At 37.4% G+C, this 26,377-nt stretch overlaps 1 protein-coding gene across 1 annotated transcript in view; it reads left to right on the forward strand.

Annotated features, from left to right (window-relative positions):
• The window catches only part of nwd1 (NACHT and WD repeat domain containing 1), a 28,751-nt gene extending 2,385 nt beyond the window's left edge, over positions 1 to 26,366 (forward strand). The window contains exons 2-19 of the mRNA XM_039653616.2: positions 47 to 132; positions 2,002 to 2,118; positions 3,428 to 3,782; positions 5,200 to 6,466; positions 12,273 to 12,476; positions 12,787 to 12,946; positions 13,056 to 13,173; positions 13,884 to 14,048; positions 14,621 to 14,818; positions 14,944 to 15,066; positions 15,787 to 15,989; positions 16,309 to 16,569; positions 16,645 to 16,735; positions 17,777 to 17,925; positions 17,994 to 18,267; positions 20,425 to 20,978; positions 24,913 to 25,018; positions 25,504 to 26,366. Coding sequence (XP_039509550.2) covers positions 47 to 132; positions 2,002 to 2,118; positions 3,428 to 3,782; positions 5,200 to 6,466; positions 12,273 to 12,476; positions 12,787 to 12,946; positions 13,056 to 13,173; positions 13,884 to 14,048; positions 14,621 to 14,818; positions 14,944 to 15,066; positions 15,787 to 15,989; positions 16,309 to 16,569; positions 16,645 to 16,735; positions 17,777 to 17,925; positions 17,994 to 18,267; positions 20,425 to 20,978; positions 24,913 to 25,018; positions 25,504 to 25,814 — 4,742 coding nt within the window. The 3' untranslated portion in view covers positions 25,815 to 26,366. The remainder of the gene's footprint in view (positions 1 to 46; positions 133 to 2,001; positions 2,119 to 3,427; positions 3,783 to 5,199; positions 6,467 to 12,272; positions 12,477 to 12,786; positions 12,947 to 13,055; positions 13,174 to 13,883; positions 14,049 to 14,620; positions 14,819 to 14,943; positions 15,067 to 15,786; positions 15,990 to 16,308; positions 16,570 to 16,644; positions 16,736 to 17,776; positions 17,926 to 17,993; positions 18,268 to 20,424; positions 20,979 to 24,912; positions 25,019 to 25,503) is intronic.
• Positions 26,367 to 26,377: the final 11 nt, after the last annotated feature.

Genomic DNA, 26,377 nt, shown 5'->3' on the forward strand with positions numbered 1-26,377 from the left:
AAACTCCTTCAGACCTGCCATTAATAAAGTACATTTTATTTGACAGACATGAAAAATGAGCGAAATGCATTCTGGGAAAAGGCTTATTCTGAGTTGCAGGCCCACTGCCAAAGTTTGGGTCTCGTCTTTGAGGTTTGTGTTTTGTAAATGTTGTGTAGATTAATTATCAATCAATCAATCAATCAATCAAATTTCTTTATTCAGTCATGATGTTATTATAGACACGACAATAATCTCCACTACAACAAAATAATAACATTCATTACTGAATAGGAGCATAAAGAAGACATAGTCTTATAAATTAATGCCCCTTTTTTCAATTATCTAAGCTTATACAAAACAGATGGCTCGCCATTTTTTTTTCTTCCGTTCCCCTTCCTTTCTATATATATATATATATATATATATATATATATATATATATATATATAAATAAATATATACATACATATATATACATACACACACATATTTCTTCAGTATTATTTCACATCCCAGCAATTAACAATTACCAATTTAGAAAAAAACAAAAAACAACAAAAAAACAAAACAAAAAACAAACAAAAAAAATACAACATTATTTCTTATGCTTCATTTCCTTCGTATTTTTCAAGTACATATTTTTTGTACATTTTATTGAATTGAACAATCGAGTTACATGATTTTTGACCTCTATCCAAAGAGTTCCATAAACTAATCCCAGTTACAAGGAACCCCTTTTGTTTTTTTTGAGGTACGTGAATATGGTACACTAAAATTGCCTTTTCTTCTGTTGTTATTGTCTGTGATTAACATGAATTTATTTTTAATATGTGTTGGTACTAAATTATTTTTCACTCTCCACATAATTTTTAGTATTTTGAAACTGACCAACTCTTTAAATTTCAAAGTCTGCAGTTTTATAAACACTTTATTTGTGTGGTCTCGTGCACCTTGGTTAGCCACAATTCTTATGGCTTTCTTCTGGAGTACAAACAACTTGTCTGTATAACTGTTGCATGCATTACCCCACACTTCAGTACAATATGTTAAATATGGAACAACTAAGGTTAAGTATAGAAGCTGTAATGAAGCTTCATCTAATATATGTTTAACATTATATAGAATACCAATATTCTTACTAATTTTACCTTTGATATATTCTATATGAGGCTTCCAGCTAAGTTTACTGTCTAGGACAACCCCCAAAAATTTGATTTCTGGAACACATTCGATGTTTACTTTCTCAATATTTAATTTTGTACCTTCTTTTTTTCCCGTATTTCCAAAAACCATATAATTTGTCTTATCCCAGTTTAAAGACAGTTTGTTACAATCAAACCATTTCTTTAATTTTGACATTTCCCTTTCAGTAGTGGTCATTAATTCATTAATATCTGTCCCGGACTTGAATACCGTTGTGTCATCAGCAAATAACAAAAAATTCATCTCTTTAGAAGCTTCAAAAATATCATTAATAAATAAAATAAAAAGTTTAGGGCCAATTACAGAACCCTGGGGAATTCCGCATACAACAGTTCTACAATCTGAGTTATGGTTTTTAAATTGAACATATTGGCTTCTGTTACTTAAATAACTTTCAAGCCATTTATATATCTGACCCCTTAGTCCGTAGTATTGTAATTTTGTCAACAATAGTTTATGGTTAACAGTATCAAATGCTTTCTGTAAGTCCAGGAAAATACTTACAAGATACTGGTTTTTTTCTATTGTGGCAAGAATTTCATCCGTTAAATGAATTAATGCAAGGGTTGTCGATCTATTCGATCGGAATCCATATTGATAATCAAAAAGTAAATTGTTTTTTTCCAAGAATAGATCTAATTTATAAGTAAACCATTTTTCAATTATTTTAGAAAACTTTTGGGTTATTTTGGGTTATAATTATGGTGGGAATGGATTTTTTATTTCTATATATATATATATATATATATATATATATATTAATATATCCACCAAAGAGAATAATATTTCTTTTGTTATTATGAATTTTTCTCACAGTTAGTGGATCTCAGGTGTGGAGTGCTTGACACCATCGCAGATGATCATTTGACAACGGAACTGTCCATTAAAGAAATTGAAACCTGTCAGAGAATATCAGTTGGGCCGACTTTTATTGTAAGTGTCACCAGCAACATTAAAGAGCCCCTATCATAGCATTTGAAATGTTCCTATTTTTGTTTTGGGAGTTCCCAAAAACAGTTTAACGTGCATGCAAGGATAAAAACACTTTATTTGTCTTATAATATGCATTTATTTTTAACTGATTTGCTCAACGACTCCCAAATGATTCGTTCGACGATTCATTTTCCCAAACACCTCCTTTGAGTGACGCTAATCTGCGGCGATTGGTCAAATGACCCAGTCAGTTATTATTGGTAAACCGTAGGCAGAGATTGTCGGCAACGGAACGCCCATAACCAGGATTATAGCTTGTCAAGTGTTGAAAATTGTATATAGTGTTTGAACAAACGTGTCAGAAAAAGTGCACTTTCCGCACAGTCCCTTACTCGCGTCTCCGTCAAGAGTGAGCTTTCCCGGCGAAACTCGCATTGTGGCGGCTTTTGAGGGGCAGTGCTTATTATATAGAGCGAAGTCATATTTGGGTTAGTCGTTTAGGAGGTAATTGCCATTTTTCAATGAATGTCTGGTGAATATCAAAAACAAAACTAACTTTACCCCCGCTTAGAAACGTTAAATTGTGCATGCTACAGAAAACATAACAGCAAACATTATTAATAATACTTACAGATTGTGATTCAGAGGAGGACGAACCTGATCCATATACACTGGATACTGTGCACCTTCAGGAACAACCGGCTTGCGAATCCACATTTGAATTAATTTATGTTTTTGAATGATTCGTCATTAAAATGATGAGAACACAAGGTTCGGGCTATACTGTTGTGGTATCGTTGCAAATATGAACTCTAACCACTGATTCTTCAATGAAAACAAGTGGCTGAACTGTCTTTGCAATGCAGAACACAGCGTCTCCTCGACATGATGCGATTCAGCTGAAGTATTTGAATGTGTTCTAGACTTCAAGTTTACACTTCCGTGTGAGCGCGCAGTTGTTGGGAGCGGCCAATGAGCTAATGTTTTGTATCTACGTCACGACGAAACAGCTAATGACTCGTTTCAAAAACAATTCATTTCATAGACTCAGAGTCGACTCTCACTTTTGAAAGACAGTAACTTTATATACGGTGCACTTTCAGATATAAATCTTTGCAGGATGTTTTCATTCCCTTAGAGCTATAGTCCACACTACAAGAAAAGTCATTTTCAAAAATCAATGATAGGTGCTCTTTAATAAATTGTATTCAGTCTTTGCCATTTAACACATTTAGGTCACCATGCTTGTTTTGGTTCTCATTTAAAATAAAAAAAGTATAACGTTGTATCTCTGCTTTGTTTTTGTCAGGCTCTGCTCGGTAATCAGTACGGCCATCGCCCCATCCCATACATTATACCAGAAACGGAGTTTGAGTCGCTGGTATCAAAACTCTCCAAAGATTCAGAGAGTTTAATGCTCCTTAACCAATGGTTCTCCAAAGACAGTAACTCAGTCCCACCCACATATATTTTCCAGCCAATCACAGCTCACTATCCTCATTACAATGACAGGGGTCCTGAGAGCGGAAAGTTGCGTGATAATGATGTCATATCCTGGAATCTGACAGAGTCACGACTGCTGCAGGCTCTCCGCACCGCTGCCCAACAGGCTGAGAGAGACGGGGATATCACCGTTGACCACAAGCACAAGTTTTTCAAATCTGGTGAGAGATTATAAAATTTCCCAGGAATAGGGTGTAGATTTGGGTCATTTTGTTTTTCAGTCCAGACCTGTATGACTGACAGACTTTAGCGGAACACACACAGATTCTAAAATACATTTCTGAATATTTTTTTATTCATACAGTAAAAGTCACTGGGTTCCAAAACAACACAGAGTTTCCAATACACTGACTTTCATTGTATAATTTTTTTTTATATAGTTTTTTTGTGTTCTGCAGAAGAAATAAATGCATACAGGTTTGGAGTGTCATGAGGGTGAGTTAGTATTCAAGGAGCTTCATTTTGTTCATTTTGTATGTGGATTTGTGATTTTTACAACATTGTAACCAAACAGGGTGTTACTACTTGGGTGTTAGTTTTAGAATTTTTTTTTTTTTTTTTTTTTGTATTTGGTAAAATCAAATGTTAACTGGGTTGTAAAACGTGGGACATGACAAAACATTATTAAATAAAAGATGTTAGATTGTAGTTTATCTAACAATTCTAAAAAAAAAAAAAATAAGAAAAAAAAACAGTATTTCAACTGACAAAATGTCCCAGATGACGCAATGGAAAGAGTCGTCTTAGTTGAATGAGTCCTGTCCTAGTTTTTTCGGTAACACTTTAAGGTAAGGGTGCATGAATTATCATGAATTCATGTATAAATTAATGCATGAATTATGCATTCATTCATGCATTAATATCTCATGAATCATCAGGAACTAACATGAGTTCAATTTTTTTCATTCATGACTTCATGAATGAACAACACCTTAATTATAACATTAATTAAGGTGAGTACATCATCATGAATTATGATTTATTATGCATGATCATGATGTTTCCTTTGTTCACAGTTATGCCACAATTAATAGCAAATTGTTCATCAGTTTTTCAAAGGACCTAGTCCCCACTTTAGTTGAGGGGCCACACACATGATGAAGTCATTGATAGATAATGCTTAGTTAATAATGACTTGTATTTGATTAACAGAATTTGTCTTCTATCAGCTATGATTGCTCTATTTTGGTGTCTGTACAATACAGTAGTCATCATTAATTAAGCATTATTCTATTAATGACTTCATCATGTGTGTGGCCCCTTAACTAAAGTGGTGACTGGACAAAGAACAAAAAAAAACCCATCATGATCATGCTTAATAAATCATAATTCATGATGATGTGCTCATCTTAGTTAGTGTATTAATTAAGGTGTTGTTCATTCATGAAGACATGAATGAAGAATACTGAACTTGTGTTAGTTCCTGATGATTCATGAGAAATTAATGCATGAATGAATGCATAGTTCATGCATTAATTTATACATGAATTCATGATAATTCATGTACCCTTACCGTAAAGTGTTACCGATTTTTCTTTTATTTGAATGATTATTATGTTGTTTGTGTATGTTTCATAGTCTTAGAGTATGAAATGGAGCACGGCTTTCTCAAGACTCAAGGCGAGGCATCAGCTGTGCTTTTTATTCGTGAACTGCCTCGACTCAGTAAAAGAGAATGCAAGAAAAACTTTGGAAAGTTTCTTCTGGACGTCACAGCTGACGGCTTGCTTGACACAGAAGCACGGGAGCTCTTGGCAGACCTGAAGCAACGCATCTGCAACACAGATCGCCTCCAACCTCTCCGCATGGAGCTCAGCAAAGGAGCTATGAACCCGAGCCGCAAAGAACACAAGGAATATCTGAGAAACCTGTGTGAGCAGGTATCATCTCAAATGAAGAAACTAATCGGCAGGAACGCTCTGCAAGCGTCAGGTTATAGCACAGTAGATCCAGGATGGTCCTGGTTGAAACAGGAGCTCTTTCATCACACCATGCTGAGCGAGGAGAAGTGTTCTGTGTTTAAAGGGAGGGACAGCATTCTTGGAAAGATCTGCATCACCATGTGGGAGTCCACTAACTCTTGCCATGAACCTCTTCTGGTTCATGGACCTTCAGGGGTTGGTAAAACAGCTCTGCTTTGCAAACTGGCACAGGAAATGCGAGGTGTTGATAATCGGGGAATTGTGGTGCTGAGGTTGCTGGGAACATCTCCACTCAGCTCAGATGTTGACTCTGTTCTCAGAGGTGTATGTCTTCAAGTGTGTGGAGCTTCAGGGTTGCAGTTTCCCCACCCGCATATTGCCAACTCGCATGAAGAGCTAGTTCGGTTTTTCCATTCCACGCTGGAAGACGTGTCAAAGCAAGGAGACACGCTTCTACTCATTCTAGACGCAGTGGACCAGCTGTTAGAGGCAAACAAGTCTCTTAATCTAGATTGGATACCTAAAGCGATCCCACCTAATGTACACATTGTGCTCTCTACTTCTGATGACTGTGTTGAGAAATGTAAATCTTTGGTTTCAGCAGAGCAAAACATCTTTAGAGTGGAACTTCTCACAGACGTTCAAGGGAAAGACGTCATCGATGCCTACATGGGCGCAGCTGGACGCAAGCTGAACTCAGAACAGTTGGACACCATCTTACACAGCTTCCAGGAAAGCGGAAGCCCTTTGCATCTGAAACTCATGCTAGACATTGCTAAACAGTGGTCCTCCTGGACCTCCATGTCTAGTTCTCACCTGGGCATCTCTGCACAGGAGGTGATGACACAGTTTTTGCAATCACTTGAGGAGAATAATGGGAAGAAACTAGTTAGTCATGCTTTGAGCTTCATATTGTTATCAAGGTAAGTCGTATACTTTTTAATGATAGATGAGGATGCTTTGGGTTAATTGATGGCATATTTACACTACTGTGCTGTCTTGCCTCCAAAGTTTGTGTAAAAATGCATAAAAGATTAACAAAAATATGCCAAAGTCGTATCCGTAAATAAATAGGGAAAACGATGAAAAATGAGCGCAACTAGATCGCTGCACAAATTCCACCGCCAAGATGTAGCAACGAGGCACTTAATATCCATGCTCATCCGGTCCTCAGGGGAAGGAATCTGCTCATAAGACTCGGGCAACAAACATTTTCATTCACTAGAGAGCAGACAAACCAACCCGATCTCACGACCAAGTCGTACGAATTCGACGAATGATTAAAAAGTGGCTAATTCGTAACAATTCATACGACCTCACTCGTGCGAATCAATAGGATTTTGCTAAATCGTACATATTTTACGAATTGGCCAATTCGTATGAATTCGTACGAATGACCTACCCCTTACCCCGCCCCTAAACCTAACCATCACGTGGGTTTAGACAAATCGTACGAATTAGTACGAGTGAGGTCGTACGAATTAGCACGAATTAGACACTTTTTAATCATGCGTCGAATTCGTACGAATTGGTCGTGAGATAGTGTTGGACAAACACATAGGCTTAATTTGCAGGTGAGACATATCCCCACCACATTTAGCCAGGGTCGATATTGTCCCCATAGATATCCATAATAAAGGGTAGATGTCTCTGCTGGCCAATGGCGTTCGACGTCCACACCTGGTGGCCTTCTTGTCACAGGCAGCTCACTCACTTGTAACGTTGTGTTTTAATAGTACATGTACTTTTTAAATAACCATAACCTGATCAAATTTCTACCGATTTTTAAACGGTTTGGTTTGTTATAAACATCAGAGATGTAATTATGACACTGCATACTTATGGATAATAAGTGTGTAAATAAATAATCATCCAGAACAGACTGATCTCATGAAGTAGCATGTGTATGACACGCCAATTCGTAATTCCATTTTTGGTGTGCTATCAAGATGCATAATCGCTTTTCAGCGTGTTTATGAACGCCGATGACTTAACGTTATTACTGTATAGATAAATATATGACTTACCTCAACCCCGTCCCTAAACCTGGCATTTTTGAGTGTTCCCTTACCATCCTAGGAAAAAAAAGGTCGCTCCCCAGATGTAGATCTACATTTTGCTTCGTTTCGCGTGGACATTTGACAGCGTGTACAGACACGCGGAATCTCTCGGACGTTAATGGCGTAGACATACACGCAGATAGGTCAAAATGCGTAGAGACAACACACCACTTGACTAGAAAGTGGCGTGTATGTTTACGCAAAAGTCATGATGTCATGTTGTCCAGAATTATAGCCACATCAATAGCGTTTGTAATAAACCAAACCGTTTGTAAGTCTCTTAAGATTTCAACGATATAAGAGTACTTGAAGAGTTCAAAAGCCTCTAAGTGCCATTTGAAATTTTCTTCTAGAATGATCATTTTTATCAAGCTTGTATATATAACTTCAGTAATTTCATTTAAATGACAATTAATAGGTAATCTTCATTGCCAGTTAAGTGAAATGGGGTGGTGATGGCACAGTGGATAAGACGCATGCCTTTGTTGTGAGAGTACCCGAGTTGGAATCCACTGTGAGACACCAATGTGTCCCTGACACTTAACCTCTAGTTGCTCCAGAGGTGTAAATGAATAAATGTAAATGTAAATGTAGACAGCTGGAACCACAATTTGACTATTCCACTAACGGCATCCACTTTCTCATCAATATAGCATCTTTGATGGTGGGTGAGGAGATTCCCCCTTTCTATGTAAAGACTTTTGAGTCTAGAGAAAAGAGCTATATTTAACAAATTAATTGTTAATCTATGAGAAAGTATGCCTGGGGCACACTCACACTTTCCTGTTCTAGAACAATTAAATCAATGGAGCAAGAGTACGATCTTTTAATTTATCAGCAATTAATTTATCAAGAGACCATAGAGAATGTAACTGCACACGCCGAGAAAACCTCAGGATACTTCAGAACACTGTTATCACCAGCATGAGCAATGAGCATTACAGACACAACTTCAGATGGCACATTAGGACAACTCCATACACTACATCCAGCTAAATAATTTCCTAAAATGAAGGTTACATCAAGAATTAGAAGAGATGGATGAACACCCACTATCACATCACCTATCACCAATTCTGATTTCAAGTCAACTCTGTGTAACAGAACCTCCATAATTCCCATTTCACAAGTGGTCTAAAGTTCACCCAGTTCTTGAACGGACTTCACTTTGGCAGGAAAGTTCCATATCCATTCTTGTCAGGAATTACCATCAGGCTTTGAACAGAAGTTACCCGAAATTAACCCAACAGGTTTTGGATTAGACTTCCTTTCAAGAATAGGACAGTTTGTAATCAAATGATCAGGAGCTTTGAGGAGAACAACAAAAACATACTCTATCACCAAACGAAACAATGGGCTTACTACTGAGTGTTGAAGTGGAACAGCACGTGTTTTATCAAATGTTTTCTGCCCACTTTAAGAAAACACGTTTCAGCGTCCGACTTTTTCACAGAAAGGAGGAACCATTCTCTGGTTTTGGTCCACTTCAAATAGAGGCAGCAGCAGTAGTTTTAACTCTCACTTCTAACTCCATCCACTTTAAAGCAAACTGATTTTGCATTTTTTTTTAAATGTTTTCTTTTAGTGCCAATTCTTTTATCCGAACGGCAGCCACCTCTTCTGCCACACTAGTATTTTCCAAGGGCATTGCTAACACACCCAACTCAATAAGACTGCATTTCAGGATGTTACGCAGGGTTTCTTTTACGTTCTTATGCCTAGAAGATATTTCGACATTATAAGAATTTGCAATAACTGCTATTTTGTTTACGATAAGAGCAGTTCTTCAGATAGAGACTCCCAAAAAACATCCACTACTGATGCCATTTTGACGCACTTACTGTATGATCACACACTTACTCACAATAGTGAAAACACAAACACTACCATTTACCCTGAAAATTGTACAAGAGATTAGACCACTCTCACTTAAAGGAGAACTCCAGCGAACAATGAACCTTTGGTCTAATAAAACATCGGTACCTAGTCGATCGTTCTCTGAGATTTGTTTTCATGATAATCGAATGTAAAGAATTTTATCTCTAAAAACTGTTTAGCGTATAATGCTAGTAATGGGGGCATTGACTAAGTAAAAAGAAATCGCTAGTTTATACCACTAACAAGGCTCAAAATAGCCCCACACTAACACAGTAACATAATGAGTGTCCATACATGCAAAACGAAGCATTGAGAACTTTGTAAGAGTACAGACCGTTTAATAAGAAGATGCGTTATAAAGACATTTCACTTTATGTATACACAGCAGGAGCCATCTTAAAAAAGTCTCGATAAGTCGATCCCCGAACGCCGTTCATACAGTTCAGAAGTTCGCTGAACTTCATACAGTTCAGCTCACTCAGCACGACGTTCGTGGTTTGACTTATCGAGACTTATTTTCTAAGATGGCTTCTGTCTGTATACATGAAGTGAATTGTCTTTATAACGTATCTTCTTATTAAACGGTCTGTACTCTTATAAAGATCTCAATGCTTCGTTTTGCGTGTATGGACCCTCATTATGTTACTGTGTTAGTGTGGGGCTATTTTGAGCCTTGTTAGTGGTATAAACTAGCGATTTCTTTTGACTTAGTCAATGCCCCCATTACTAGTATTATACGCTAAACAGTTTTTAGAAATAAAACTCTTTACATTCGATTATCATGAAAACAAATCTCAGAGAACGATTGACTATGTACTGATGTTTTATTAGACCAAAGGTTCATTGTTCGCCGGAGTTCTCCTTTAAGATCACCAATTCACCCAACTTAACAGTATATGAACTAAATTTTATTTACCCTATTTAAACGTTAATTTTATACCCTAGTCTTCAGTGGCGTTAGGGGCTTGGGGCAACTTTAAACACTGAATTCATGAACACCTGCGCACTTATCCAATTGACGGACAAGAATTTGCAGATAGCGACGAGGATAGAGACAAAGATTTGCAGATAAGTGAACTGAAGCATACCCCCACTCTGAATAGCCATTATTAAACATAAAACACAAAATAACAAAGTAGCAGGTCCAAACCTACCTGGCAACTACAAAAACTATACTTACATGGGAGCACATTAGATACTTCCACACGAAAATAACAGAAACGTAATAGTTTTGGACGAGCCCTCAATTATGTTCACAGTCATAACATAGAAGAGGGTCCACACAAAAGGCTCAGTCCATTTGGGATTTTATTTACGAACAATAATCATACTGTAAGATGTGGGAGCAAATGAACTCTGGTAACAAACATTTCCAACCACTAGAGAGCAGACAAACCATTAAGAAAGGAAAAAAATAACCAGTCAAACTACATGCACATGTAACAGTTGCGTTAAATATACATTCAAGCATGTTCGCTTGTTGTGCAAGAACCAATAAGGTACATTCTTGTGTTACGCAGAATGTTTGAGCTTCAGCAAGAGGTTTGTTCTTGGGCATCAACCATAGTTATATTCGCTCATAATTTGTGAATAAAAGACTAAATTCATGACTAACTTTGTGTCTTCAGAAAATTTGGACTAAACCACTCAATTCATATATGGATTATGAACTTTTTGAAGCGTCAAAGTAGTAGTTTCGTAGGTGTCTATGGAGGGACAGAAAGCTAGCTGTAAGATTTCATCAAAAAGATCGGTAACACTTTACAATACGGGTGCATTAATATGCATTAATTTATGCTTAGCTAATGCACAGAAGAACTAAACCATGAATTAATGATTACTGCATCAGCAAATAATAAAGAGTCTATAAAATTAATAGATTAAGTAATACAATTAATTGCTATTAATTCAATGTGTCATTGTGTATTAATTCCTTAACATATTTTATTAACTAATATTGTAAATTAATGTGTTAATTACCATAATTAATCAAAGCTATGCATTTTAACTTCCAGTTGTCTGCTTTAATTAATCATTAGCTAATGATTTGCAAAGGTATCATTATGTTATGACTTTACTTGATGGGCCACATCATTATTAACTAGTCATTTAGTAATTGTAATAATTTGCACATGAATTTGCACTAACAATGAAGTAATTAATCATGTATTAATGCATATTAGTGTACCTGTCATATTATCTGGAAGTTGAAATACAAGGCTTTGGCTCATTCTGGTAATTTACATATTAATGAACACTATCAGTTACAAAAATGAGTTATTGTGTAATTAATCCACAGTTACATATTTAATTAATAACAATTCATGTATGAATTAATACACTAACCTTACAGACTCTTAATTAGTTCCTAATGTGGTAATCATTAATGAATGGCTTAAATAATCATTAGTTACACATTAATTCAGTATTATCTGTGCATTAGTTGAGCATGAAATAATGCTTATTAGTGCACCCGTATTGTAAAGTGTTACCAAAAGATCTTCATTTGTGTTCTGAAGATACACGAAAGTCTTATAGGTTTGGAATAACATGAGGGTGAATAATTAATGACAGAATTTTCAGTTTTGGGTGAACTATACCTTTAAGTAGCTTCTGTGCCACATTAAGAAACTGCATAAATACACTTGTTGTGGTATATTGGCAGCTTTAGATGAGTCAAACACTACTAGCCTTAATAATCAGAAGGTCTAAATCGTATTTTTGACATTTCACACAGTAACAGAATTCTAAGTTTTGAAATGTAATTATTTGCCTTTCACATATTCAACAGACATGGACTATCAGAGGCAGAGTTACAAGATGTCTTATCATTAGATAATGACGTTCTGGCCGAGATCTATAAGTACCGGCTTCCTCCAAGCCACACACTCTTGCGGTTCCCACGTCTTCATTGGTCACGTCTCCGACATGACCTGAGAGATCATCTGGCGGAGAGATGGGAAGGGGGTGTTATTCTACTGGGTTTCGCTCACAGGTAAAGGTTTGCTTAGACCTTTTTGTTGGTTGCCGACATTTTCAATTTTTCTAAAACACAATCAGTCTCATTGAAATGTAATGTTTTCTTTCCTGATTGCATAAATGGAATGGATAAAAAATCAGGCAGGGAAAAGTTTCAAAAACATAACTACTTTTGAATGAATGAGCTAACTGACCAATGATAACCAGTCGAAACATGACCCATTGACAATCTCTAGTCTGCAAGTGCACAGCCCTCTAGGAAAAAATCCTAGTGCTCCCTATGCCCATTTTATCAGTGTTCTCATTTTAGCCTTTACTTTTCTTAGGCAGTTCACAGAGCTGGTAAGAAAGAGATATTTGTCACGTGAGGTGAAAACTGGCATGCACTCCATCCTTGCCGAGTATTTCTCAGGAAAGTGGAGTAACGGGAAGCTCAGGCCTATTCTTCTGCCCTCGCTAACCACACTGCTAAATGCTGACAGAAAGGTATTGATTCAAGGTCACAAAATCAGCATGGTCAAATTTGTTTTAGATGTAAGCAACCTATATATTAGAAAAAATAAAAATTGGTGGTAAAACATGCTATATTTTCAAGGTACCACTCCAGCCCTTGTGGTTTACTGGAGAAATGGCCAATTTACGGAAGCTTCATGAACTGCCACATCACCTCGCTCATGCAGGCGAATGGGAGGAGCTACGCCAATCAGTGCTCGGTGAGATTTGAAAATGTTTACACTTTATTTCTATGGTCCACTTTAAATATTCTACTAACTAAAGGTATCTGCAACTACAAGTCAACTAACTAACTATAAATAACTTCTATACGCAATAATGTCAACTAGCAGTCATTAGAGTGTTAGTAGACTGTTTGCTTAATATGCTAGCACTTTGTATAGTCCCTCAACAGACATTCTATATGCAACTTTGCAACTACATGTCAACTTATTCTACTAACTTGAACCCTAACACTTAACCCAACAGTCTTGTAACAGTCTACTTCAGTTTACTAAAACCCTAATGAGAGTTAGTGGAATCTCTATAGTGGACCATCAAAATAAAGTGTGAGCTTGGATAGCAATAGATAGAAGGTGATGGAGGACAAAAACTGGTGACCATGGTGGAACATTCATTCCATTCCTGTAGAGAATATTAGATTTAATAAATAAAAAAAATAAAAAAAATTATTTGGGTAATATAATATATATGTGGAAAAAAATGGTCAAATCTTTTGTATTTTCTCTCAATTTTCCCTAAAGAAATTAATGGGTAGATGCTTACTGTATAGTAACCCTCCCTATACTGTTATCCCATCCCCACTAAATCTCATCCCTACTAAATGACCAACTGACAACTGTTCTTTGTATTGTGTTCTATGTTCTATGTCTAAATATATGAAAAGATAATTGTCCATTTATTTTCACAGGCAGTCTGGATTGGTTGCGTTGTAAAACTCAGCAGTGTGGCGTGAGCTGTATTATTCAGGACCTGTCGCTTTGCACTGATCTCACAGAATGTCTTGAGATACAAATGCTGAAAGAAACATTTCTGCTGATTAAGCCCTCATTAGATTTTAGTGATGGCCATGTTGGTAAGTATGGGGCTTCCATAGGCTGTGTCTCACCAATTATATTTATTTAATATATGGAAATAAGAATCTATTTGTAAAGCAATATTAAGCTTGTTGGTTTTAAAATTCACAAGTTTAAATATGGCTATTCATTTTTCAGTTTTTAGAGCACTCTTAAAGGGACAGTTCACCCCAAAATGAATATTTTGTCAACTACTCACCCTCAAGTTTGAGTTTCTTTCTTCTGCTGAACACAAAAGAAAGTATTTTAAAGAATATTGGTAATAGTAGTAGTTGGTATTGGGAGCAGTTGTTCCAAATCTGTATGCATTTCTTTAATATAAATGCAATATAAATGATGACAGAATTTTCATTTTTGAGTGAATTATCCCTTTAAATCCTCCATAAATATTGTTAGTGTGAGAATTTTTCCTTTTAGGCACAGGAAAACCAATCACACCAATTCATAATCCTTCCACATTCCATTTTGATATAGTTCAAGAAACATCTAAAGCATAATTTTAAAAATTTAACTAGTCTATATGTATGTTTTTTAACCTGATACATTTTTTTAAATCTTACTCTTTTATAAGATCCCTCACATTTGGTCACAGAGATCTTCACCAGGCTGCAGGGCCTTGCTGATCTCTACCCCTCTATGATTGGTCAGTTGTGCTCTCAGTGCGTGGACTGGTTTGGATCCTGTACTGACCCAGTGCTTGTGCCCAAATGCAGCTTTTTTCAGGCCCCTGGGGGCCCACTAAAGGGCACCCTCACAGGGTTCACTAAAGGTGACGCCATATAAAGGAGCTCAATCTTGCTTTTGTTAAAGTAAAACTAAACTTTCCAGGCATGCTATTGCTAATGGGCTTAATGGGATGTCAATGCATTGTGTGTGTTTTCTTGACTTTTAAAGGGGTAAAGACTGTCGTGGTATGCTCAAAGAGGGAGCTGCTGGTAGCGGGGTCAGAGGATGGGCTGATCATAGTCTGGAGTCTAAGCCATCTAGGAACTCTTCATACTCTTTCTGGACACACGGGTTGGTTTTTAGCATTGTAAAAGAAACAGGGCGTCACAAATCAGGGGATGTGGGAGAAATGGCTCACCCACTTTTTCCAAACCTATAATGAAAGTGAGGAAATCTGGGCCTAACTAAAGATTTTAAAGTAACGTTTCAATAATTTCATGACATGTTCATATACTTAAGATTCTATGATGCCAGTTAGTGATCACATGGCAACCATGCAAGTGATTAGATGCAATATTTAACCTTTTTTAAGTGTTTTATTTTGACTTTGTAACTAGACTTTAAAGTGGACTCAAACCAGTTTAATTGTGATAGTTCACATCACATCCACACTGGTGTTTTAGAAATAATAAAAATAATTATTATTATTATTTTAACTCTAATTACAAAAATACTGTAGAAAAGGCGACACATATTACATATGTAATTATTGTAAAATAATTTTATATTGTATTCACTATAAGTTACAATACTGATATTTATGTAAATTCATTTTCGTTCATTAAGGTTTTTCACTTTCAAATGTTCAAACTCTTTAAGCTGCAAACATTTTAAATGATCAGGCTTTTTTAATTTTATTTCACAGCTGAAATGCTGTAAACTTCTCAAATAAAGTGAACCTAAACCTGAAGGTTCAAGTGAACCTGAAGTGAATTAACATGCTTTAGAGTGAACACTGTTCAAGTAACCCTTGGTTCAGACTTGATCTTAAACTTCTCTTTCTTTGTGTAGCTGGGGTGCTGTCCCTGAAGATGATGGATAAAACCAATAACTGTCTGTCTACTGCACTCGATGGCACACTAAGAAAATGGTGTCTGATAAGTGGACAACAGCTTTTCTGCATCGCTGATGCAGTGTCTGTCCAAACACACACCCCTGCACATGTCTATTTGATTGAAGAAAGGAAGATTATAATAACCAACCCAAACAGCCTAGTATGACAAATTAATATCATTTTTTTTTTTTCTTAAAGGAAATGTTTAAAATGGAAATTAGGTCATTATTCACTCACCCTCATATCGCACCAATCCCGGTTTTGGAAAGGAGAAATTAAAAATAATCTTCATGCATATTTTTTACACCTTGTGTTCTTCTGTAGAAAACAGATGTGAAGGTTATTTAAAAAAAAAAACTCTTTTTGAGTTGACAAATCAATAATGACCACATTTTTATTTTTGTGTTCCTTTTAATAGTAAATATAACTGTTGAATGTTGTTTGTTTATAGGTTTTTGTTCCCATCCTTTTATTTCTAGGTTAAAGCTTGGAACTTGGACACTGCCGAGCCCCTGTATGAGGTGACCGCAGAGGTTTGTTCTGTTCTTGGTGTTGTGGGAGATGCCGTAGCATGCATATGCAGTGAGGGGACACTCTGTTTTTATGACATATCCACTGGCGTGCAGAATTCCCAGACCCCCCTACCCTGCTCTTTTGGACACCGCAATATCACCTGCTCTCTGACACTCACCAAATACCCCAAGATACTCATTGCTTTTGGGGAAGGCCGTCTACATTCGGTATGTACCTTGTTTCTGGAAAGACCGAGCAAAATGTAGAATTTCAGCTTTATTCGAAGGAGTTTGTGTGTGCAGGTATGGAGCCAAGGAATTGAGTCTGTGGTTGATCTTCCCACTCCAGCTTTGTTCCTCAGAACATCTGAGGATGAAAAACTGATTTTTGCAGGTGCTTTTACACACTGTCTGGTTATCTTTTCTCATTTATGAATTACTCTTGAAGTGTGCACCACTAATGTAAAACAGCCCCCTCATTCTTCCATTAATCATCCATTACCATTTGTCGAGCCTGAATGTTGGGTCACTTAGTGTTTCGATTGAAACAAGGCCATATCCCAAATGGAAACTTAAGCCCTTGCAGTCTTCGTTGAGTCCACACTTTCGTGACGTATAAATATCGGGGTAGAAGTTTGTGGTGGAGATTGCTTCAGTGCGGGTTAGCAACAGAAAAAAAAATGACAAATGGGACACCCTATGTACTTGTGGACTTGACCATTGCAAGTCTGCAAAACCACAAGTGCACAAGAATTGTGCCATTTGGGACATGGCCAAAAGACCATGTTTACACTTATCAGGAAATCAAAATATGAATAGCTGAATTGTTCTTCAGATTAAAATATCAATTATCCCCTTCTCTGTGAAGACAACTTTCAGAGATTGACACGGCACCACATTGCGTAAAATTACACAAACAATACGCATTAAAAAATTAAACACAAAATTACACATTGAAGTATATTATGTATTTATTTTCATATGTATAATTAAGATACATCTGTGTATAAGCAGTTTTATTTTATATTAGCATATATTTGAGTAATTAAATTAATAATATTATATGGAATAACCGAATGGATAGCGGTGTTCCAGGTTTTGTCTAACTGTACTATCACTAGTGTGGTATGAAGTTTTGATATTTTGTCTATTTAGTCTGGACCAAATTTTGGTATTTATTTTCTTATAAATTAAAGGAAATTTTTGTTTGATCATTTTTTTTTTTTTTTACAAAAATATATTGGTAACAGCGTTGAATAGCTGAGTTTGATGGTTGTAGAATCAGAGCCCTCCTTGGGTTGCGCACACAATATGGTGTTAAAATGCTTGTATTGTCTGTGTGTAATGATGTTAAATGAGACGTTATCTTTTCAGAGAATATCAATTTGTGCCGATAAACTTCTTGCTGATCTACTACTTTTGTTTCTTGTTGAAGGATGTGACAGAACATTGTGTGTATTCCTTGTGACACTGACTTCAATGCATAAGGTTCTGGATCTTCAACATGATGCGACTGTCCTGTGCGTGGTCTCGAGCAGTGAAGGTAGCAAAATCATCACAAGTGCCCAGGATCGGATTATACGGGTCAGTTTAATCCCTCTCTTCCCAAACGGGTGTCTTGAATGTAAGTTGATCATCTTGTACTCTTCAAGGTGTGGGGTGTAACTACAGGAGCCCTGCTGGACTGGATCGGTGTGGTGGATTCTGCTGTGTCTACTTTGGCTGTACATCAGAGCACTGTTATCTCTGCCTCTGTTATTGTCAACCAGCTCAAAGTATGGCAGCTGGACTACAACAATAAGCACAGGAGCAAGTGTTTCATCCCAGCATACTGCCCCCTAGTGGTCCTGTCGAAAGACGGTGATACTCTATTTTATGTCAAGGAGGGAAATAAAACAGAAGTTTTCACCTGGAGCTGTTCAGAAGGTGAAACGTAATAAGAGGATATTGGTTTTCATTATTGTAATTATGTGCAAGATCTTAAAGGGTTAGTTCACCCAAAAATGAAAATCTCTCAAGTTGTTCCAAAGGTGTAAGACATTCTTTCATCTTTGTAACACAAATTAAGATTTTCTTTAAATGAAATCTGAGAGATTTCTGTCCCTCCAGCTACGCATCCACCACTTTGATGCTTCAAAAAGTTCATAAAGAGATTGTAAAACTAATCCATATGGATTGAGCGGTTTAGTCCAAATTTTCTAGCCTGGTTAAAACCAGACCATTCTCATTTGTATTTGGGTTATGGTCTGCCAAAGCGTCATAGACAAATAAATTTCCAGAGGGGCGTCGCCAACGGACGTAAAAACCAATCAGAGCGATGAAAGAGATGACGTATGCAGAGTGGTGGAGAAACATCTCAGAGTGTTGTACTTTGCTCGGTTTTTAACAAAAAGGAAACGTACAAACCGCTTAAAACAGACGCGATAGATGATTCGGACGAGTGATGTTCGATGGCGGCATCCATCTTTGTAATGTAGGCTACAAAATCTACTTCAAAATCCCAGCGTAGTCCTCATCGTGTAAAGCCCGCCCCAACGTTTCTGATTGGTGACTCGATTTCGACGGATTGGAAATGGGCTTGAATGAGCTCTTTGCCAGACTAAGGCTGTGTCTGAAATCTCCCACTACTCACTATATAGTGGACTATATAGTGAGCTCGCCATTTTGTAGTGCTGTCCGAATGTATAGTGATGATTGTTATACCCTATATAGTCCACTCAATGTATCCCAGAATGCATTTTGAAAAGTAGTGTACAACCGATGGTCACTAACCCAAGCCCTACATACCATCATGCATTGAGCTGATCGTAAAAATGGCGGACGGGCGACAGCAATGACGTAATCAATGGCGCCGAGAGACGATCGAGTAGTGTCCGAAAGTGGTGTTTCTATTACGCTGGTGAGCTCATATATAGTGCTCTACTCCCTATGCCCTACATAGGTAGGGAGTTTGAGTGGAGATTTCGGACACAGCCTAACTTTTTAGAACAAATCTAAATTTACCGGAAGTTGTCTAGGTTTTCCCAGGCTACAAATTTCTTGTGGACACGATCACTTTATATGATAAAGATATTGAATTTAAGATTTTATTCATATACAAAGATTCGGCAACTAACACATCAGATAAACAGAAGCTCAAGCATCTTCCGCAAAAACCAATGAGGTTCATTCTCATGTTACACAGCACATTTAAAGGGATACTCCCCCCAAAAATGAAAATTCTGTCATCATTTACTCACCCTCAAGTTGTTGCAAACCTGTATGAGTTTCTTTCTTCTGCTGAACACAAAGGAAGATATTTTGAAGAACGATTGGAACCAAACAGTTTTTTGGCACCTTTGACTTCGATATAGAAAAAAAAAAAAAAAATCTATGGAAGTCCATGGTGCCACAGTTCCAATCGCTCTTCAAAATATCTTCCTTTGTGTTCAGCAAGAAGAAAGAAACTCATACAGGTTTGCAACAACATGATGGTGAATAAATGATGACAGAATTTTTATTTTGGGTGGAGTATCCATTTAAACTTCTGCAAGAACCAATGAGGTTCATTCTCAAATGAAGATCTTTTTTATGAAATCGGAGCTTTCTCTCCCTCCATTGACAACTACCACTTTGGTACTTAAACAGTTCACAAAGAGATCATAAAAACTAATTCTAATGCATTGAGCTTCCACAAGAGGCTTGTTCTCGCACGTCAAGCAGGTTCGGTTGAGTTTTATGTTCGCTGATCCATGTTTATATGTGAATAAATGCCTAAATTTAATCTTTTTATCATATTATTAGATTGTCTTATCATAAAAATTAGACTAAACCGCTCAATGCATTAGAATTAGTTTAATGATCTCTTTGTGAACTGTTTAAGTACCAAAGTGGTAGTTGTAGCTGTCAATGGAGGGAGAGAAAGCTCAGATTTCATCAAAAAGATCTTCATTTGTGTTCCGTAGATTAACGAAAATCTTGCGGCTTTGGAATGACTTGAGGGAAAGTAGTTTATAAATTTTAATTTTTGGGTGAACAATCCCTTTAAAAGTATTACGTTCCTAAAAAAAATATTTTGCCAAAGTTCACATTAACATTTCACAGGTCTACGGACAGAGAGTATGGACGTGTCCTCAGAAGTGTGCTGTATGGAATTGGCCCAGCAGAAAAAACTACTCTTCTGTGGACTGCGGACTGGGACCATCCTTATTTACCCATTGGACTTTGCCCAAGAAACCCTGTGCGTGCCACCACCAGAAAGCCTACCGACAGTTCGCAGCATAGCTATCAGTCCGCGGGAGGACAAAATGGCTGTGGCATATGAGGATGCGGTCTGTCTGTTTGAGATTACAGAAAGGGACAGTTTCCCCAGTGTGGAAGGTCCATTTCAGAGGTACTCCTTGTGCTTACTGCATTCCCCAATCTCCGCCATGGTTCTGCTGTCCGACTCCAGGTTGCTCTATGGGACCTTTGGTGGTGAAGTTGTAATCTATGACTTTAAAAGCGCCACAACAGCCGAGCTGGATCACCATGGGGCAGCCATAACCTGCATCACCATGAGCAACTGGGACATGCAAGCGCTGATTGCCTCTCAAGACTGTGTCCAGAAGTTGTGGAATCTGAGTCCCGTCTTTCTGAATCACACCATGGAGTACAAGGTGAGGATTCACAGTTTGCTGTGATTTAAGCTTTTTTGGGTACTGTCCTGTTATCCAGACCCCACGATGGCCTACCCCTAAACCTACCCGTCACTGGGGTTGAGACCAATCAGGGACAATGGCCTACCCCTAACCCCGCCCCTAAACCTACCCGTCACTGGGGTTAAAACCAATCAGGGACGATGGCCTACCCCTAATCCCGCCCCTGAACCTACCCGTCACTGGGGTTAAGACCAATCAGGGATGACTATAGTTCCTAAATGATATATGGTGGTATCTGGACCCCACGATGGCTTACCCCTAACCCCGCCCCTAAACCTACCCGTCACTGGGGTTAAGACCAATCAGGAATGACTATAGTTCCTAAATGGTATATGGTGGGGTCCGGATACCAGGAACGTACCCTTTTTTGAATTGAGCCAAGGAATTTAATTTGCCAATGTTTGGGTCTATTTTTATTCTGTTAACAATTAATTTAAATAGTTTTGTTGTTACTGCTAACAATGTGATACTTGAATAAGCATTAGAAAATAAATACTACTGACAAATATTAGTACAAGGTAAAATAGTCTATTAAATAATTTGCCCGTGTTTTGGTCTTTTTTTTAACTGATTTTTTTGTAATCATGTTGCAAGCAAACAGTATGATGCTTGAATAAGCATAAAAATGCAGACTACTCACAAAATACTACAAACCCAATTCCATAAAAGTTGGGACACTGTACAAATTGTGAATAAAAACAGAATGCAATGATGTGGAAGTTTCAAATTTCAATATTATATTTAGAATAGAACATAGATGACATATCAAATGTTTAAACTGAGAAAATGCATAATTTTAAGGGAAAATTAAGTTGATTTTAAATTTCATGGCATCAACACATCTCAAAAAAGTTGGGACAAGGCCATTTTTACCACTGTGTGGCATCCCCTCTTCTTTTAATAACAGTTTGCAAACGTCTGGGGACTGAGGAGACAAGTTGCTCAAGTTTAGGAATAGGAATGTTATCCCATTCTTGTCTAATAAAGGCTTCTAGCTGCTCAACTGTCTTAGGTCTTCTTTGTTGCATCTTCCTCTTTATGATGCGCCAAATGTTTTCTATGGGTGAAAGATCTGGACTGCAGGCTGGCCATTTCAGTACCCGGATCCTTCTTCTACGCAGCCATGATGTTGTAATTGATGCAGTATGTGGTTTGGCATTGTCTTGTTGGAAAATACAAGGTCTTCCCTGAAAGAGACGATGTCTGGATGGGAGCATATGTTGTTCTAGAACTTGGATATACCTTTCAGCATTGATGGTGCCTTTCCAGATGTGTAAGCTGCCCATGCCACACGCACTCATGCAACCCTATACCATCAGAGATGCAGGCTTCTGAACTGAGCGCTGATAACAACTTGGGTTGTCCTTGTCCTCTTTAGTCCGGATGACATGGCGTCCCAGTTTTCCAAAAAGAACTTCAAATTTTGATTCATCTGACCACAGAACAGTTTTCTGTCCACTTTAAATGAGCCTTGGCCCAGAGAAAACGCCTGCGCTTCTGGTTCCCGTTTAGATATGGCTTCTTTTTTGACCTATAGAGCTTTAGCCGGCAACGGTGAATGGCACGGTGGATTGTGTTCACTGACAATGTTTTCTGGAAGTATTCTTGAGCCCATGTTGCGATTTCCATTACAGTAGCATTCCTGTGTGTGATGCAGTGCCGTCTAAAGGCCCGAAGATCACGGGCATTCAGTATGGTTTTCCGGCCTTGACCCTTACGTACAGAGATTGTTCCAGATTCTCTGAATCTTTGGATGATATTATGCACTGTAGATGATGATAACTTCAAACTCTTTGCAATTTTTCTCTGAGAAACTCCTTTCTGATATTGCTCCACTATTTTTTGCCTCAGCATTGGGGGAATTGGTGATCCTCTGCCCATCTTGACTTCTGAGAGACACTGCCACTCTGAGAGGCTCTTTTTATACCCAATCATGTTGCCAATTGACCTAATAATTTGCAAATTGGTCCTCCAGCTATTCCTTATATGTACATTTAACTTTTCTGGCCTCTTATTGCTACCTGTCCCAACTTTTTTGGAATTTGTAGCTCTCATGAAATCCAAAGGGAGCCAATATTTGGCATGGCAATTCAAAATGTCTCACTTTCAACATTTGATATGTTATTTATATTGTATTCTAAATATAATATTGAAATTTGAAACTTCCACATCATTGCATTCTGTTTTTATTCACAATTTGTACAGTGTCCCAACTTTTATGGAATTGGGTTTGTATGTAAAATAGTATATTTAAATATTTTTGAACTATAATTTCTTTGTGGTTGGGTCTATTTTAGCTCAGTTTTACTGAAGATAGTTTGCATCAGCAGAAGTCAGCTTCAAGACTCACAAGGAGTTTTGTAGGCCACCTCGCTTACAGTTACAAAGATCACTGCAGTTATACCATTCACCAAGGTCTAAGCTATACGTCCTTTTCATTATGTGAACATTGACGGATCTGACTGTGACAAAAGTAATGCTCTCTATCAGGATGTGCTACCAACACATACAAAGTTTAAAGGGATAGTTCACTTTGAAATTAATTTTGGATATGTTTTAGCTTACCTCAAGGGCATCCAAGATGTAGGTGTCTTTGTTTCCACAGTATTTTCAATTTTGATATTTTTAGGTCAAACCTTGTCTGTCAGTCATATAATGGGGTCCACTTAAAGAGCATGCACAGAGAAGTCCAAATTAAACATGTTTTAATGACTCCTAAATGTAAGTACATATTGATGGCCTAAAACACGAAACGAGCGGTTTATGTGAGAAAACGAACAGTATTTATATCATTTTTACCTCTTGTAACCACAACCATGTCCAAGTGATCTGAGGGCGTGGGCGCTTTGGGCCGGAAGTGATCTCTCACGCGGTTGCGAAAAAAATTCAATGTTGTCTGTTGATATATCGAAATCGTCTTCCATTGCGATTTCCTGTATGTAAATATGTTTAGATCTTCACAGTGAAGGGTAACACTTAGCAAATCTCTGTGTAAACAATGAGTGACGTATACGCGCGAGAGGTCACTTCCGGGCCTTTCCGGTGCTTGCGCAGACAGAAGCACAGAAGACAGACATGACTATGATTACAAGAGGTAAAAACAATATAAATACTGTTCGTTTCTCAAACAAACCGCTCGTTTCGTGTCTTAGGCCATCAATGTGTGCTTACATTTATGAGTCATTAAATCATGTTTAATTTGGACTTCTCTGTGCATGCTCTTTGAGGTGAGCCCCATAAACCTCCATTATATGACTGACAGACAAGAACGGTTTGACCTAAAAATATCAAAATTGAAAATATTGTGGAAACAAAAACACCTACATCTTGGATGCCCTTAAGGTAAGCAAAAACATATCAAAAATTAATTTCAAAGTGAACTATCCCTAGTATTTGTTTCAGCATTGTGTGTGCAATCAGCACTGTGATTAACATGACTGAAATGCATTTTTTTTCACCAAGTGCCTTATTCAATTGACTTCTCCATTAAAGATACTTTAGTGTTACATTACATAAAATATATTTTAAAATCCAGTTTTTAATATAAAATGTATCATATTTTCCAGGCAGAATATCTAACAGTTCTTAAAACAATATACATTTACCTGGGAAGCAATACTGAATAAGTTAAGACATGTTTTCAGAGAATGTATACGTCATACATTGTTTTCATTTTCCCTGTTCCCATTTTACACTTAATTTTACAGTATACAGAAGTTCCTAGTTATTACATGGTTATTGTAAAGTGGGACAAACTATATCATAGTGTTATTTCTACTAGAAATCAAGTCAACAAGAACTAATTAACTATTTTGTGAATGTGACATATTATTCTGCCAATAAACAACTGCTGTGTATCATTAAAATGTTGTGTTCTTTTTTCATCCTCAAGGGTTTTTATTTTGAAGGCGTCCTTTGTGCCGTCTTCTCACTAAATGATAAATATGTCTTCACTGGATCCTTGGACAAAACCATCAAAGTCTGGGATGTCTCTAGTGGTGAGGACTGTTCAGTGCAAACTTGCAATTAATCAAGCGTAGCCTCAGTTCTGGCAGGTTTGTCAAGCTTCCATCAGCTGACTCTCAGCTGATCCACATCTACCTATAGGAATACGATGCCTATCACAGCATCCATATATAAGCTCCTTCAGTATTATCAGCAGCTATTGCATTTCTCGGGAGCTAATTAGCATCCTCCATCCCCAGCTCCTCCTCTCGTCCAGTCAGCACCTTCTGATTCCCGTTGAAACAGAATAAATTCTCAAATTATGTTGTATTTTAAAATCTTGTATTAATGATATCTGCAATACATTAATATTTGTTCTGGTTCTTTTGCTCTCATTTAAGTGAGTTCTTGCCCAGAACAGAACCATACCGCAATCCCAACTGTATGCTAATTGTCAATCGTATTTGAGGATATGGTCCTGACAGAAATGTCTTGCATGTCTTGTTTCAGTTGCTTGATTTTTGTCATTTCGTTACAGGTTGTTTGCTATACATTCAGTACGTCTACTCTCCAGTCATAAAGATGATGCCACACACGGATGGATTTGTAGCCGTGTCCCAGCACGGATCTATCATCAAAGAAGGCTTCCGCTGTCCAGACAGCCTCAAACCTGGATACAACCCCCTCTGTAACTTCCGAGCACATTACCAAGTCACCTCTCGGGAGAAAAGCCTGAATGCTCCACACACCGAGATCAAGATGGTGCCGGATTTTAACCCTGCTCAATTCAATTTCATCGGCATCGGTTTGATGAAAACTAAACCATCTAACACGTGTGTTCTCTTCTAAGTCTTCTAAGTACATTCAGCGCGCCACTAATGTACAGATTTAGGCTTTACTACGGTGGCCGAGAGAGCTCAATGCGCTGCAACTGAAGCAAAGACTGTGTCCCAATTCGCCTACTTATACTACGCCCTTTTTGTGAAGAAAAAGTACATCATTTTGAGTGTGTAGCAAAAGAACAGGCAAGCTTTGGGACATACTACTCTTTCACGTGCATCCGTTCAACGGAAACTGCCCTTTCAATCATCTCGTCACAGTTACAATCTTCCATTCAATATAATTTCTTACCATTTTCTGTATTTGTGTTGTGTTTTTGCAGTGCATTTCTGTATTTGGTGGTGTTGTGAAACTGATGAAGATGTTTTCTTATTTGCATGCGTTTTCTTCAGTTGCAGTGCGTTGAGATCTCTCGGCCACAACACTTTACACTCTCTGTAATTACTTAGCAATTAAGCAACAATAACCGTGTAATTACATAAATTATTTGAGAATAAAAAATAAATACTATTTAGTAATTTTTATAGTATTTAATCTATTTTACAAGTCTTGTGCAAAAAGTAAAACCGTGT

This window comes from Pimephales promelas, chromosome 21, assembly GCF_988280905.1.
Source record: "Pimephales promelas chromosome 21, fPimPro1.hap1.1, whole genome shotgun sequence".
Taxonomy (NCBI): domain Eukaryota; kingdom Metazoa; phylum Chordata; class Actinopteri; order Cypriniformes; family Leuciscidae; genus Pimephales; species Pimephales promelas.